This window comes from Camelina sativa, chromosome 8 (assembly GCF_000633955.1).
Source record: "Camelina sativa cultivar DH55 chromosome 8, Cs, whole genome shotgun sequence".
Classification (NCBI taxonomy): Eukaryota; Viridiplantae; Streptophyta; class Magnoliopsida; order Brassicales; family Brassicaceae; genus Camelina; species Camelina sativa.
Window position 1 is genome coordinate 13,766,652 of NC_025692.1, and position 15,792 is coordinate 13,782,443.

Here is a 15,792-nt window from a genome sequence, read left to right on the forward strand (position 1 = left end):
TTGTTTCAAAAGAGAGAGAAGCAAATGAAAATGAAGAAAAAAGAAAAAAACAAAAAAAGCAAACGCAACCAATGGATTTTTGAAACGTTAAGGCTTTCTCCAACGGGAAGTTGGTTTTAAAGGGGGATTTAACTTAACAGAAGAAAAAAAAATCAAAAGAAAAGAAAAAAATTAAGAGGACCTCTTATTTAGGGAATGACGTCCTATTTTTCCTTCGGAACTATCATATCGTACCAGATTCACATCAAACTTTAATCTCGTTCTATATCTCCCACAAACTTAGCTGATCTACCTATTTCTCTCTGAATTGATAGTTTTATTGCTATTTCTCCCTCGGACTAAAACTTATATCTAATTCTCCTTAAATATGATTTGTATGGTTTATTGTTGGTTTAATATTTACTTATCCAACTAACAAATCCTACTAACCAAATTAAACCTTACTTGAACCCGATTTTAAAATTAAACTCATTAAACCAGGCGAAGGAAACAAAAAATTTAACCAAAATAAAAAAAAAAAAACAGAAAAAGCTTGAACAAAAAAAAACAATTGAGATATCCGATCTCACCCAAAAAAAAGTTAAATTCTTTAGAACTAATCCAAAGTGAGTGAAATCTCAATCTCTCTTCCCGTCCGTATTGGCTCTATCTCTCTCTCTCACTCACTCCCTCATCATCTCTCTAAGATTTCAAATTCAGCTCAAATTTCTTCATTTGGTGTGTGAAAATTTTCCTATATTCATCGCTCACCATTGCTGCTCTCGGTTCTTGGCCCTCTCACGGTTCAGAGGTAGTGACTGTAATCGATTTTAATATTAGGTTTTGTGGTTTGTTGAGCTTGAACCGCATCAAGACATGATTTTAATATTAGGTTTTGTGATTTACTGTAATTCTCTTTTTTTACACGACGTTCCACTTTGGATAGAACCAGATCGGAGAACGCCGGCGTCGAAGTACATCGATCGAAGAACACCGACCGTCGTCTCTTCCACTGCCACCGTTGCTGAAGTTAAAAGTATTTGGGGATTTGGTTTTTAGTTTTAATTTGGTGTAAATTAGGTTTCGATTCAATCAGCTCTGTTCATTGTATTTGATTATCTCTCACATGTTTCAATCAGCTCGGTACTATTTCAAATTATGATCTATTTGATGTGAAATCGAAACTATTGAGTTCTCATCTCTTTAGAACTTAGCTTGACCTTGTTGTATTATGAGCTAACATCTGATTTTGAGTGCTGTGTGAAGCATGAAGCTTGATTCGTTGCTCTTTGGAATCATTTGTTCTTAGATATATTTTATGCATATGATTTTGAGTGATATAAGAATTCTTTTGTTGTGGATATTTTTTTTGCTTGAAGAACCGGGTGAAGAAGAAGAAGATCTTGGATCAGATTGTTTACGGTCGGGTCAAGTTTTTAATGTTTGTCTGATTTAAAAAATTGGTTTTATACCGGATTTGCATCGGTTTTATTAGATTTAGTTAATAAACTGTTTAAACCAAAAAAATTGGAGAAATAGCAATAGAACCATCAATTCAGGGAGAAATAGGTGGAACACCTAAGTTTGTGGGAAATATAAAATGAGATCAAATTTCAATGTGAATCTGGTACGATATTACAGTTCCGAAGGGGAAATAGGAATTACTTCCCTTATTTAGTATACTGGATTTGATAATAAAAGACTGTATGTGTCATGTTTTTATTGGGCATACCGAGTAACGAAGAAATTTTTTTTTGGATGGTCGATCGTTTTTTGGTTACTCTGATTCTTATCTAGACCCGTCGGCTTCTACCTCTCCCCCAATCGATCAGCCATTTCTGCTTCTTCTTCTGTTTTCTCTCCTCGACATTTCAGCTCCGAATCAGGTGATTTTATAGTTTAAACAAACGTTTTCAGATCTCAGGCTTGGGAACTCTATAGAATGGTGGGATTGTAGAACCACTTCACCATGGATTTTAGAGGATAGACTTAAATCTGTGTTAATCTCTTAGATTGAAGATTCTGTCTACTTATTTGCTGCGATTTTGTTGTTGTTTCCCCTACTCTATTGGATGATAAATGATTGCTTATTACGGTTTGTATGTTGCAGTAGAGACTCCTGCGAAGAAGAAGGTGGAGGATGTAATGCCTATTGCGACTGGACATGAGAAGGAGGAGCTTGAAGCTGAAATGGAGGTGATTCCTTTTGTTTTCTTGTATCTAATGCTATTTTTAAGATCTGAGTATGATACACATCTGTTTTAACTGCAACTCCACTTGTGATCATCTCTTTCACTTCTCTGATAATTTTCTGGCATCAAAATGGAGTATATATGTGTGCTTGATAGTAATCTCCAGTTAAGAAAAATAAAAATTTGACTTTGTCATTGTTTTCTTGGGATAGGAAAGGAGGCTGCTTGATATTGACTTCCCTGAAGGTCCTTTTGGCACTAAGGTAAGTTTCTGTAACCAGACATAGATATGCCGTGACTCCACATTGAATTCCTTGACATTATATTTACTGCCTAGTTTACACCTTTTCATTGTTTTTAGGCATGTTATAGATTTTCTGTTCATCACTAAATCTCGGGGTATAAGTGAAACAAACCAAGGATACTTCACTTGAATCGACTATAATGTAATCCAATTTAGCTGTTTCAATTACCTCAAATAACCAGGATAAACATACTGAAATTTATTTTTTCATCAAAGTTGAATGGAGTCCAGTTGGTTACTCTGATTCTGCTAATTGATTTAGATTCCATGTGCTATTTTGTTGAATTTTTGGTCTTTTATAAGCTGGAGTTGTGCATTTTGCTTCTTGTTGGTTTCTTAATTTGGAATATTGACGATGATGGTGATACTGATGCATTATGACAGTGATGGTGATACTGATGCATCTCCCAAGGTACTGCCTTCGAGTCATGTGGTTCAGGAACTGGAAGAAGGGTTCTCTATGAATCTTCCAAGATTCTTGCTCAGAAAATGACTGTCGCTGTAAGTTTAAGTAACCTTGTTCCTTTGTGTATAATGACCCGGACAACTTGGGATACTGCTGTTTCTTATGATTGGATTCTATTTTAGGCTCTGAAATATCTCATCCTATGCACAAGATGTGTGTGAGCTCGGTTAGCTTTGTAGAACCGTTCCTCCCATTTCATAACCATGCCAAGATGCTGGTTGTTTAGTGTTAGCGAACTCCTTTTGGTTCAAAGTCTTGATCCTTTCTTCATGTATTTTGATATGACTCAATACGTCTTCTTTGTCCGCTTCATCAAAGCTTCGATGTATGATCCAGAAGTGAATCTAATTTTGCTTAACTTTGGGAAAGTGACTTACTTTGGTTTTGATGGTTGTATCATGTAGATGGAGAATATGGTACACTATCTTGCTGAATTGGGGATGATGCATTACGACACCTTGATGTTCTGTCCCTCCANCTAATTCTATACCATCTATGTTTCCTGCGGGAAGTGCTCCTCCACTTTCGCCAAGGAGTTGTGGTTCACCGCGTACAACGAAACAAAGAGGCCCTTCTAACTTANACAGCTGCTTCTAATGCTTATCCTGAAAATTGATCTGACATTGTTTTGTTTTGGACAACTTTGGCATGTTTTCATTTTTGTTTCAAGGCAGACTGCATTTCTTTGTTTTACACATTTTTCATGATGGAAAAATTTAAATTTCAGAAAACTATATTTTAAAAAATAAGAGACTCAAAATTATATCTCCAATGTATCCCACCATTGAATGCCATAATTTTAATTAGGAGATCAAAGATTCTTATTTTTAAAACAGTACATAATATATTTATTAAAAATTCAAACAGTAAATAAGAGAATAAGAGGCTCAAAATTAAAACCCAATGAAAATGCCATAAGGTCTTTCACTGTTTAAAATCATCTGCCCAGAGACACAAATCTCAGAAAAATAATCATTAAAACTTTTTTTTTTATTATTATTAAAAAACTAAAAGACATCCCAAAGTATATGGCAATGCTCTCAGAATTTGACCCGATTCGTTCGGTATGTTAATAAAGATCATAGATCCCTATCATTTTAATTGTTATCTCGTCTGGTGTTGTTGATGCGATTCATCTGAAAGAAGATGAGTATGGTGGATACGATTGTTCCCGGAGACATGGCTTGTTTGGATGCAGATTTATTGCAGCTTCAAGAGATGTCTTCGTTTGTACTAACTTCGAAACCTGGATTCACTCAGAAGCTCTTTGACCAGTGGCTTTCTCTTCCTGAAGCTCATCGACAGGTATCTGAGCTCTGTTTCTGCTTTATTTGGGTTTTGAATTGCTTAAGGTTGGTGTAAAGTTCAAATCTTTTGACAGTGTTAATTATGCAGTAGTGAAAGTTACAATGATGTGCTTATGTTCTGCTTGATAGTGTTAGTTATGCAGTAGTGAGAGTTGCAATGATGCTTAGGTTGCCTAATTACTCTGTGCTGTTAAAGATTGCTGTAAAGTTCGAATCTTTGATAGTGTGAGTTATGAGTTATTTCCTTATTGTGTTATTTGAGTTTTACAATGATGCTTAGGTTACTCTGTGATGTTAAAGATTGGTGTAAAGTTTGACTTTTGTTGTTGTTGTTAGTTATGCAGTATGTTCTTGTTTGATTGTGTGAGTATTACAATGATGCGTAGATTACTGTGATTTGGTTTCTAAATTACTCTATTCACTGNGAAAGATCAGAGCTACATTGTCAAGGTAATTTTCTTTTGGTTTGCATATCAAGTCATGAGAGCTGAGTTAATTTCCTAATCTACTTGCTCGTGTGTTTGCACTATTAATTCGCAACATTCTTTTCCTGGCAGGATGATTTCAAACCACTACTTAAAGAACTGTTGGCGACACATCCTGGGCTAGGGTTCCTGCAAACCACACCTGAATTCCAAGAAAGATATGGTGAGGTTTTACCTTCATGTAGAGTTTAGTCAGTAGCCACAGAATCACACTAGTTATATAAGAAAATAATTTGTATCAATCTGTCAAGTTTTGTCTATCTTATTAAGGAATTTTTTCTTTCTAAAATAGCATTATGAATCATGTGGCAGTTAGATATTGAAATTAAGTAAACTTATTTATTGTTTGCTCTCTTTCCTGTTGGTATTTGCTGCTACTGTTGAAGATGGTGGGAGTCAAAGTCGTCTTTTTAAGGATGCAATTTTGTCTGATACAACTTTTATTTTGATGAGTCAGCTGAAACCGTCACCTACAGAATATTTTACTACATAAATAGATCTGGGAATGGTCGACTTACGTTTAGGGAGCTTAGACGAGGAAACTTAATTGATGCAATGCGACATGCTGACGAAGAAGAAGATATCAACAAAGTGTTGAGGTACTACTAACAAACAGAGTTCATCCTATTGGTTGTATATATGATTTTGTTTCTCNTTTCAGGAAGATCGATGTCAATAATTCAGGTTTTGTTACTAGGTGTGTGATGCCATGCTTTTTGTTTTGTGGATTCTCATGAGTGCATAGTTTGGAACGTACTTCAAGCTTCCTGCTTATTTTATAGTTACTCTTGTCACATGTTTAGCGATCACTATATTGTAAAAACCAGTATAACATTTATGAGTGTTTGATTATGCAGAGAAGCATTTATTGATTATTGGGTAAACGGGAACATGTTGATAATGGATACAACGACCCAAATCTTCAAGATATTAAAGCAGAAAGATCAGAGCTACATTGTCAAGGTAATTTTCTTTTTGTTTGCATATTAAGTCATGAGAGCTGAGTTAATTTCCTAATCTACTTGCTCGTGTGTTTGCACTATTAATTCGCAACATTTTTTACCTGGCAGGATGATTTCAAACCACTACTTAAAGAACTGTTGGCGACACATCCTGGGCTAGAGTTCTTGCAAACCACACCTGAATTCCAGGAAAGATATGGTGAGGTCTTACCTTCATATAGTGTTTAGCCAGTATCCTATTTTATCTCACCTTCTCCCTCTTTATATTGCTTGAGTAATATAATGTTTAGTAACTTAGCGGGGGGTTTGGTTAGCTACCATCATAATTGAGAAGAACGAATAATAACTCTGCGCTTTGTGGTATGATGTCTTATCTAACTTTGTCAGATGGTTATGATGTCTTATCTAACTTTGATAATTGATGCATCGAGATGATTACGTTGCAGTTATCTGTTTGGATTTAAGATATTTTATCAGCTTAGATTTCCTTGTGTTCTATTTCTCATGAAGGGGTTATCCACAGAATCAATTTTCCAAGTTTTGGATTTATATAAGACAAAATTTGGATCAATTTGCCAAGTTTTGAATTTTTTTGTTACTGAAATAGCATTATGAATCAAGTGTCATTTAGGCAAGGAAATTAATTAAACATATTTATTGTTTGCTATGTCGACTTACATTTTTAGGATGCCATTTTGTCTGATACAACTTTTATTTTGATGAGTCAGCTGAAACCGTCACCTACCGAATATTTTACTACATAAATAGATCTGGGAATGGTCGACTTACATTTAGGGAGCTTAGACGGGGAAACTTAATTGATGCAATGCGACATGCTGACGAAGAAGAAGATATCAACAAAGTGTTGAGGTACTACTAACAAACAGAGTTCATCCTATTGGTTGTATATATGATTTTGTTTCTCTTTGTTTGACGTCAACATTTTTCTATTTACTTTGGCATCTAGATACTTCTCATATGAGCATTTCTATGTCATATACTGCAAGTTCTGGGAGCTGGATACAGATCACGATTTCCTGATTGACAAAGAAAATCTTATGAGATATGGAAACCACGCACTTACTTACCGGATTGTCGACAGAATATTCTCCCAGGTTCTGTCTAAAAAATCTCGATCTTTTAGAATGATTTTTAATGCCTACTACTTGAAGATTGTAGTTATATTACATCCGTTTGAGAATTCTGTCCTCTGTTCAAAGTTTTTATTGCTCTTAAGATGACTATCATCATAAAAGTAAAGCATTGGTTCTCAGGTTGCTAGGAAGTTCACTAGCAAAGTTGAAGGGAAGATGGGGTATGAGGACTTTGTGTATTTCATACTTGCAGAAGAAGATAAATCGTCAGAGCCTAGCCTAGAATTTTGGTAAGCCGTGTTATAAGGATCCAAAGTTGCAGACAGATAGCGTTTTGAGTGCTTTTGTCTGACTTAAGTATATTTTGGACTAGGTTTAAGTGCATAGACTTGGATGCAAATGAGATTATTACGCGAAATGAGATGCAATTCTTTTATGAAGAGCAGTTGCATCGAATGGAGTGCATGGCGCAAGAAGCTGTTCTTTTTGAGGATATTTTATGTCAGATGATTGATATGATCGGACCAGAGGTTCAACATGATAACTCATTGTGCCCAGTTTTTCTCTGTAACTTCTGCAATTTTGTTATGTGTTTGATTGTTTCTTGTTTCCTTCCACAGAACGAAAGCCATATAACGCTGCATGACCTGAAGGGCTCAAAGCTCTCTGGAAATGTCTTCAACATCCTTTTTAATCTCAACAAATTTATGGCATTTGAAACACGGGATCCGTTCCTCATACGTCAGGTACTTCATATTTGATATTCAACCTTACTGTTTTCTAGAAAGCACATGCCTCTTATAACATTTCGAGTTGTCAAAACGGAAACAGGAGCGTGAGAACCCTACATTGACTGAGTGGGACCGTTTTGCACATAGAGAATATATTAGGCTTTCTATGGAAGAAGACGTTGAAGATGCATCCAATGGAAGTGCTGAGGTTTGGGATGAGTCGTCACTGGAGGCTCCCTTCTGAGTTCATAGCGGTAAGTCAATGGAAAATCGCAATCTCACTTAGAAGATGAAACCAGTGGAATTGATAAGAAAAATACTAAGAAGTTGAAGGTTGTGTCAAGGTTGTTATCTCATGATATTAGTTAATCATGCAGTCCCTGAGAAGAATCTTTGGAGCTCTCTGGAGAAAGGGAAGTGAAAACCAAGCAAAGTATCCTCTTTGAATACCAAACACTTACCTTGGATTTGTTTTATTTTTCTGTTAACTTCTCTTCATTTGTTAGCTGATTATAGTAGAGTTATATTTATCAAGAATTGTCGTCTAGCTCATCTCTTTACGCCTTCTTCCCCTGTATTTCTTTCACTTTGTTCCATCTCTGGGTTTTTTGTATGTACTTTGTAGTTGTGTTACTTCATTATCTCCCGTTGTGTTGAAAAATTGTGAAAATCAATGCTGTAATTCCTTCATTTAATAGTTTTTTTTGGTTGGTAGGAATCATAGGTTTAATCTCAGGTTTGCTTGTTTTTTATTAAGTGGTAACCCCACAATTATGATGTCATTCTCAAGGTTCTTTTCCTGAATCTGGAAAAGGTTGGTGGTGTCATTGCTAGTGAGAATGTAGTAATGTCTTATTATATGTGGAATTCTTAAGGAACGTGTTTGCTATAAGAAACATCCATTTTGCTCTGTTCAGCTTCTCTTAGGGGGTGTTATAGGTTTATATAATCAGTTTAGTTGGTTTGCGGTTTCTCTGAACTGTTTGTGTACTATTACTAAACCTTCCTTTATNACCAAACAAAGAGTAATACCAAAATCAAACCCATAGTTTGGTTCCCAAAAATCTTCATAAGAAGATTACCCAAGAAGATGTAACTAGCTTGTGATGAAGCTAATATGTTAGCTAAAAGAAAATAGAAAAAAAACACAATAGACATTGTGTACCTTTGCAACCATCGTGATCTGCTCGATTATAATAATTGGCAACGAGCACTCGGCCTTCGTTTAAAGCGATTGCGAGAAGACCAGTCATTCCAGCAATCTGAGCTCCAATTCCGAAACCAGGAAGCGTTTCCCAATCAGCTACAAGGAACTTGAGACTCTTGTTGCCGCAATCCAAAGGATGCTGATGAATCCATATATCTCTTTGCACTCTCCTCGNGCTTGTGATCTGACCACACCTGTTTCTCAATCTCTGTCCTTTGCTTCTTCTTCTTCTTTCTCCAATCTCCAGCAGAGAGTACATTCTCGGCAGCTTCTTTTCCAAACGCAGAGTGTCGAGCAGCGTTCATTAGACCACAAGTGTATTCTGATTGGAATCTCATCAAGTATCTCACTGCTTGTGCTCTCCACCATCTCCTATCCATTTTCCGGTGACTGGGGATTAAACTTCCGTTGATCTCTGTAGTGGGTTTCATATAACTCCAAGCCTTACCCCATAGCTTTGGTATAGGCCCAGCCCAAATCTCCCTTGTGCTGTAGTTTTGTTTCCCTGTGACAATCCCACTCTCCCACGCTTCTCTGTTCTTCGCAATAGCAAACGCTCGTTTCTGACACTCCTCTGATGTTTCTGGTAGAAAATAGCAAGACCAGCTTCCACGGGAAGAACCTGCAAACCAAACAAAGAGTAATACCAAAATCAAACCCATAGTTTGGTTCCCAAAAATCTTCATAAGAAGATTACCCAAGAAGATGTAACTAGCTTGTGATGAAGCTAATATGTTAGCTAAAAGAAAATAGAAAAAAAACACAATAGACATTGTGTACCTTTGCAACCATCGTGATCTGCTCGATTATAATAATTGGCAACGAGCACTCGGCCTTCGTTTAAAGCGATTGCGAGAAGACCAGTCATTCCAGCAATCTGAGCTCCAATTCCGAAACCAGGAAGCGTTTCCCAATCAGCTACAAGGAACTTGAGACTCTTGTTGCCGCAATCCAAAGGATGCTGATGAATCCATATATCTCTTTGCACTCTCCTCGTCAATGGATAGTTCTCTTCATCTCCTCCATTTATCTAAAAACAAGCTTATGACTGTTCATTCAACATAGTAATTCCTTGAAGACAAAGAACAAGAAGGAGAAGAACATACCCAAGAAGGGAATGTCCCATTTGCTATCCATGTATCTAATCGCTCCCTAACTCGTGCCNGAGAAGAAGAACATACCCAAGAAGAGAATGTCCCATTTGCTATCCATGTATCTAATCGCTCCCTAACTCGTGCCTTAACCTCACAATTCTCCAAATGTGGACCGTTTGGTACATCAGATTTATTCATGCCTAACTTCTTCAAGAAGTCTTCTTCATTTAGTAATAAATTATCCCAAGCAGAGACCAAAAGTTTCACATCATCATCTTCTTCTGTCTCAGCTTGGTTCTTCCATTTCAGTGTACGGTCTATACTTGCAACCATATCTACATACAAGCAAATTTTTCATTACATGAAACAAAACACAACAAGTTACCTAAGATCAAATCTTTGTAAGACTTACTGATGATGTGAGAGGTGGATGAATTACAAGGAGGAATAGCAGAGGAGGATGAGGAGGAGAAGGAGAAGGCGGCGAGTTCGAAGGTGCCAAGAGTTGTTAGAGCAGCTAAGAAAAGTGAAGTGAGACAGATTCCACATAGAAACCCAACTACACAGATTTGACATGGAAATGAATTACCAAGCTTTAGTGCTTTCTCTGAAACCAATCTTTCTAATGACTTCATGCTCACACTACAACTTAAGATTCCTCTATTTTGCTAACTAAGAAAGAACCAAACCCAACTTCCAAGTTTTCGTCTTCTCCTCTTATGTTAGTGAAAATTTTCCCAAAGAAACAAAAGATTTTCTCGGACAATGCTTTGTTTTATAGCCACACTTTACCAAACTATCAACCAGAAATCACATGATATTTCTCTAAATTTTTGTTTCTTTTCTAAGATAAAAAGTTATATGTTGTGGAAAAAAGGATTGATCAAGATGCTTCGATCACAATATATTTTGTTTCCTTCTTCATTAGTGGTCCATTTTCTCATTTCCTGCAACAGAGAAAAAAATAATAAGAAAGAACATGAGATTATAACTCTCAATAAAACAAGATCAAAACCAAATGTGAGGATAAGAAGAAAACTGATTAAAATCTGACGAACCTAAATTAAAATTTTAGACTTTTTTGCAGCTGAATAAGCAAAAAATGAATATTATTTCAGAAGAAAATGATGAAGAGAAGAAGAGGGTGGAGAAACCCATGAAACGGATTGTTACATAATTATGGAGATATTAAAGGAGAGAAGAGCATAACCGTTGATCGTATCTAAACCTCAATTGTTTTTTTTTTGAAAACATTTTGAACTGTATAAAATCTAGATTCTTTTTTAAAAAAGATTATGAATTATGAATTTCGATGACAAAACGACACTTGGATAATAAAGAAAGAAAGAACAAAATGCCTTTATACCAGCTGGTCTGAAAATGAGGCAGAGAATCATAACACATCCACTGGATACAAGCAAATAATCCACTTGGAGAAGTATATTTATCTATCACGTTTGTTTACTTCTAATTATTTTGTTAAAATTCATGAAATTTACAAGGGAAGGGTGAGAAAAATAGGAAAAGCATTGAGACCCTAATAAAAGCTCAGTTTCTTTAGGACATAGAAGTGACAAGTAAAAGAGTTTGATGTGAGCAAGGATGTGTTTTGTTCTCGTGTTAAAAAAGTAATATTTAATTATTCATTTCGATGTTCGGTGAAGCAATTAACTACGATTCGTATGGCTGACATGATAAAGTAGAAGTGACTTGATTTAAAAGTTTAGTATAGAACACGGAATAATAATGATAATAATTTCTCTTTTTCTTTCTTCTGATACTATCAAGTATCAACAAATTGAATCAAGCCAATTGATCCCTATATTAATTGAGAAAACCACAGTTTAAATTCTAAACTAACCGGCGACGGAAACAGAAAAAAAAACAAGTAGCTATAATAACTTCGAATTTTTTTTACTAACACTATAAAATATTGAACGGATTTATTAATATTTTAAACTTAAGCTAGTTTTTATTTTATTTTTTTATTGTAAAAAATACAGTAAAGTAATATCCGTTAACACGAAATAATTAAACTTTATAAATTTAATTTTTTTTATTTAAATTTGAATTAAACTAAGATTTAATTTGTGGTACACTATGGGATATTTTTTCATAATTTATATATATAATTTTTAGTAAAATGTTATTGTTTAATAAATTGATTGAGTTTTTTAAAACAATTAATACAGATAATATTATATATATTTTGGTGTATTTGTAAGAATTAATAGTATTTTTATTGAATAAGTGTGGGTTAAATTTGAAAGAACTAAAAATAAGTTCATTTTGAAAAAATAAGAGTACTAAAATTAAACTCAAATTTGCCAAAATAATGGTTCATGCCTAAGACATAACATTGTAAATATATTTATATTTAAGATATGGAAACAACTACACAAATATTAATATACTAGGTAACAACACGCACTATATGCGGTATAAAATAATTATTAAATATTTTTACTGTAATTTTTATTTACAAATCTATTTTATTTAGCGGTAATTGGAATCTAAAATTCGACTAGGTATATATATATATATATATATATTACATATATATTTTTTTTATAATAATTAAAATTTAACCCGTGAGAATTATTATAATATCAATCTTATATTATCATATCATATGAACAAAAAGTTTTAAAAATTATTTTAAAGATTTTATGAAAATGTAATTAAAAAATATAATTAAGTTAGAAAGACAATATAAAAATTTAATTTTGGATGTTAATTATATTTTTGGAAAAATATAATAGTATTTAAATGTGAATATTATATTATTAGAAACCGATGACAAATAAAGGAAATAGTGTATGGAGCTTTATGAGTGCGACACGTCAACATTTTGTATGAGAATGCTTCTTTTTTAATATATAAGGGATACTTTAGGCTAACATTAGTTTTTGTTTCTTAAATAAAATAATAAAATATTTCTTAATTTTAAAAGGGAAATAACAATTAAGTCAAGATAATTTATAGGAATAAACTTTATTGATTTTGGTCGATTTACCATATGTCACTTACTTACTTTTGTTGTGTAATTTTGTAGGATTAAGATTGTAACTTAAAATTTACATAAGCAAAAATAAAAGAGTTAAACACAAAATGTATTTCAAAAATGTTTATATAGATTTAAATGGTTTAAAATATGGAGGTAATTGTTTGACTTTGTCAATTATTAAAATCACACAATTTATTATAAATTTCAAAGCTATAAATTACCTTGAAAATTATAAGAAAGAAACCAAATTGTTAGCTAATTAGACAAAAGTACAGAAAAAAGATTATTTTAAAAGAAAAAATCAATACAATATTTAATTTTATCTATTCCTTTGTCTTTTTTTTTTTTTGTTTTTTTTTTGTTTTTTCACATACCTAAAAAGAAAACATGAAACCAATTTAGAGTACAATCATGCAAGGACTTGTGTTGGTAACAAAAAAAAAGTCAAAATACCATAAAAGAAACATATGTGTTCAAATACTTTTAATTCCCCAAAATCAATAGCCTTGTGCAATGTTTTATATAAGATCTATCAAAATGTATTGTGGCACGGCTCAAAACCCACCTAGATGCACTAGTCTCTGACTCCCAAGCATCTTTTATCCGTGGACGAATGATAACAGACAATATAATGGTTCCTCGTGAACTAATACATGCTCTAAAAGTCAGAAAAAGGGTGTCCAAAACTTTATATAGCTGTAAAAACTGATGTCAATAAAGCTTATGACAAGGGTGAATGGAATTTTTTGGAGACAACTCTAAAACTACTTGGTTTATGTGATAAGTGGATAAGTTGGATAATGACTACGGTTCGGTCTGCACATTACTCAGTCTTGATTAACGGGTCTCCTTTTGGGTCAATCCTACCAAAGAGGGGAATATGGCAACGCGATCCTTTATCTCCATATCTCTTCATACTGTGTGGTGACATATTGAGTCATTTAATCAAAATAAGAGCTTATGTAACATCCGCGAACCAAATAGTGAGATTTAGGGATGGGTGTCGATCGACACCAGGAGTGTGTCGATCGACTTCAGCTTTTCTGGTTCGGCCAGATTGATTTAAAATGTCGATTTTTGGGTTTGGTTTGGTTCAAGGGAAGCTCGAACCGACATATTTAAAGAGCAGGCCGACTCAGGGTTTTGAGAGAAGCTTTTTGGTCACCGCTTTGAGAGAGAAAAAGAGAGAAGGGAGAGTGTTCTTGAGAGATTGTGGTGATTCTTGGCTTGTTGAGAGATCTGTTCCTGTGGAGTGGAGATCTGGTTCTAGGAACAATGGAGAAGAAGGGAGATCTGTCTTCTTCATGTGTGAGGGGATGGATGGGAGATTGGTGGTGGATTGGGAGACACAAGGAGGCTTTCTCCTAGCTGTTATCCATGTAAGTCATGTTGTTTTATGCCTAATCGGTTAGGGAATCGATAGTTGTCAAGAGAAGGAGCTTGAACGGAGGCTGGGATAGTGATTTATGGGTTGGTGTCGTTCGACACCATTGTGGTGTCAGTCGACACAAACACCTGCGGATGAACAGCGCGAACTGGTTCGAGATGGCTACTTCGGGGAAATGTTTGGAGGATGAAACAAAGTCTGATTTGGCTGAATTTTGGTAGGTAGCTTCGTGGTGCTATAAGCTTCATATCCAATAGTGAGTTTGTGAAATGAACGGTTGTTTGTGTTTTAATCAAGTGTTTGTATTGTGGTCTGGTATATACAGTTTTGTGGTAAAGTTGGGGTGTCGGTCGACACCAGCATGTTGTTGTGTGTTTGGATCCTAGGAGGACAGCTGGAGTTAGGTTTGGATGAGGAGAGATTGGTAGAAGTGATTCCGTGAACATCAGTGTGTGTGTTGGTTCGCAAGTGGTGCGATGGGTGACGTTCGACACCAGGTGGAGGTGTCGTTCGACACTAGAGGAGTTGATAGTGAGTTGGAATAATTGTGGGGAAGTGTTATCCGTGGCTAGACGAAATCAAATATTCCAGCCCACCTCTCTTGTTACTCGGTCGCTAGGGGTGGTTGGTTGTGCGACTCACTAACTTGATGAGGTGGTGTTTGGTGTATTTGTGAAAGTTTTTGTAAGAAGTGATTTCTACGCCGGTTGCCTCATTGGAATTATGGGGTTCCGGTGAGATCGTTTCCCGTGGATCCTATGTAAGGATTGGGAATCTGGGTGCGGTCATTTCAGTCTGGTATTAGAGCGTATACGGTTCTATGACAGACTCTATAATGGTTATACACTTATCTAGGTTGTTTAGACGTGATAAGTGCTATGGAAAAAGCACAGAGGTGTTGTTGAGATATTTGATCAATTAGGAAAGAAATTGTTTGGTGTTCGAGAAGTTAAGTTGGGAACTTACTTCATCGGAGTGGCTTGGAGTGCCACGGGATAGCGTGTCAGGAATTTGCATGCAGGTCAAGAGGGGGTATGAGAGTGTGGTTAGTGCGGGTACCACTTCAGCAGGTTTTGTGAGTGTGGCAGCAGGTTGCTCAGGCCCAATGGACCGTATTGCAAATTTATTTTTTTTACAATGCTGGTGGGAGAGGATTTAATAATATGATTAGTTCTTATGGATTCTTGATGCGTAATGGTTGTATGTTTACGCGATTCTTGAAATGGAAAGTTCTATGAATAGTTAGAACTTGTCTATTTTTGGAAAGGCGATGTGAAATGCCATAGTGGCGGGAATGTTTATAGGTTGATAAGAAGAGTGGTCACAGATGAGATGATTAGTTCTCAAGAATGTGTGTGATTGGAAATGTCACGGTGCTGAGAGAGTATGCAGATTCTAAAAATATAAAGTTTTATGAATAGTTAAAACATATATATTTTTGGGAAGTGGGTGGATAAACGGCCTTAGTGGAAGGGATGTTTGGGATTGGCCTGAAGAATGGTCATGATGGTGGTGATATTACAGTGAGGGAATATGGTGGTTGGTAAGACATTGCGATGTTTTACGCGAACCACGGG

At 35.2% G+C, this 15,792-nt stretch overlaps 3 protein-coding genes across 6 annotated transcripts; 2 read left to right on the forward strand and 1 right to left on the reverse strand.

Annotated features, from left to right (window-relative positions):
- Window positions 1,777-3,418, forward strand: LOC104707131 (cytochrome c oxidase subunit 5b-1, mitochondrial; the record flags this gene model as incomplete). Of its 3 annotated transcripts, none has more annotated exon segments than XM_010423407.1 (5): window positions 1,777-1,865; window positions 2,090-2,175; window positions 2,384-2,434; window positions 2,860-2,976; window positions 3,346-3,418. In XM_010423407.1, coding segments are annotated over 4 exon segments (229 nt in total), but the record flags the coding sequence as incomplete, so codon positions are not given.
- LOC104707132 (serine/threonine protein phosphatase 2A regulatory subunit B''beta-like) lies at window positions 5,389-8,155 on the forward strand. 2 transcript variants are annotated; one of them, XM_010423408.2, is made up of 10 exons: window positions 5,389-5,430; window positions 5,591-5,696; window positions 5,804-5,894; window positions 6,424-6,565; window positions 6,663-6,810; window positions 6,970-7,079; window positions 7,163-7,319; window positions 7,410-7,535; window positions 7,621-7,774; window positions 7,898-8,155. In XM_010423408.2, the coding sequence occupies exons 2-9, from the start codon at window positions 5,625-5,627 to the stop codon at window positions 7,762-7,764; spliced, it is 990 nt and encodes a 329-aa protein (XP_010421710.1). In that variant the 5' UTR covers window positions 5,389-5,430; window positions 5,591-5,624; the 3' UTR covers window positions 7,765-7,774; window positions 7,898-8,155. The 2 variants fall into 2 exon arrangements, with proteins under 2 accessions (XP_010421710.1, XP_019084005.1); XM_019228460.1 differs by having other exon boundaries at window positions 7,621-8,155.
- On the reverse strand, window positions 8,820-11,252 carry LOC104709512. The gene is made up of 6 exons (XM_019228741.1): window positions 11,188-11,252; window positions 10,234-10,768; window positions 9,944-10,156; window positions 9,834-9,868; window positions 9,508-9,757; window positions 8,820-9,349 (listed from the first exon to the last, which is right to left on the reverse strand). Exons 2-6 carry the CDS (start codon window positions 10,454-10,456, stop codon window positions 8,820-8,822), a joined length of 1,251 nt encoding a protein of 416 aa, XP_019084286.1. The 5' UTR covers window positions 10,457-10,768; window positions 11,188-11,252.

Coding starts and splice junctions, on each gene's coding strand:
- LOC104707132 (XM_019228460.1), top strand. CDS start 5,625: ATGTTGATAATGGATACAACGACCCAAATCTTCAAGATATTAAAGCAG. Junction 5,697..5,803: donor ATCAGAGCTACATTGTCAAG/GTAATTTTCTTT, acceptor TTTACCTGGCAG/GATGATTTCAAACCACTACT. Junction 6,811..6,969: donor TCGACAGAATATTCTCCCAG/GTTCTGTCTAAA, acceptor ATTGGTTCTCAG/GTTGCTAGGAAGTTCACTAG.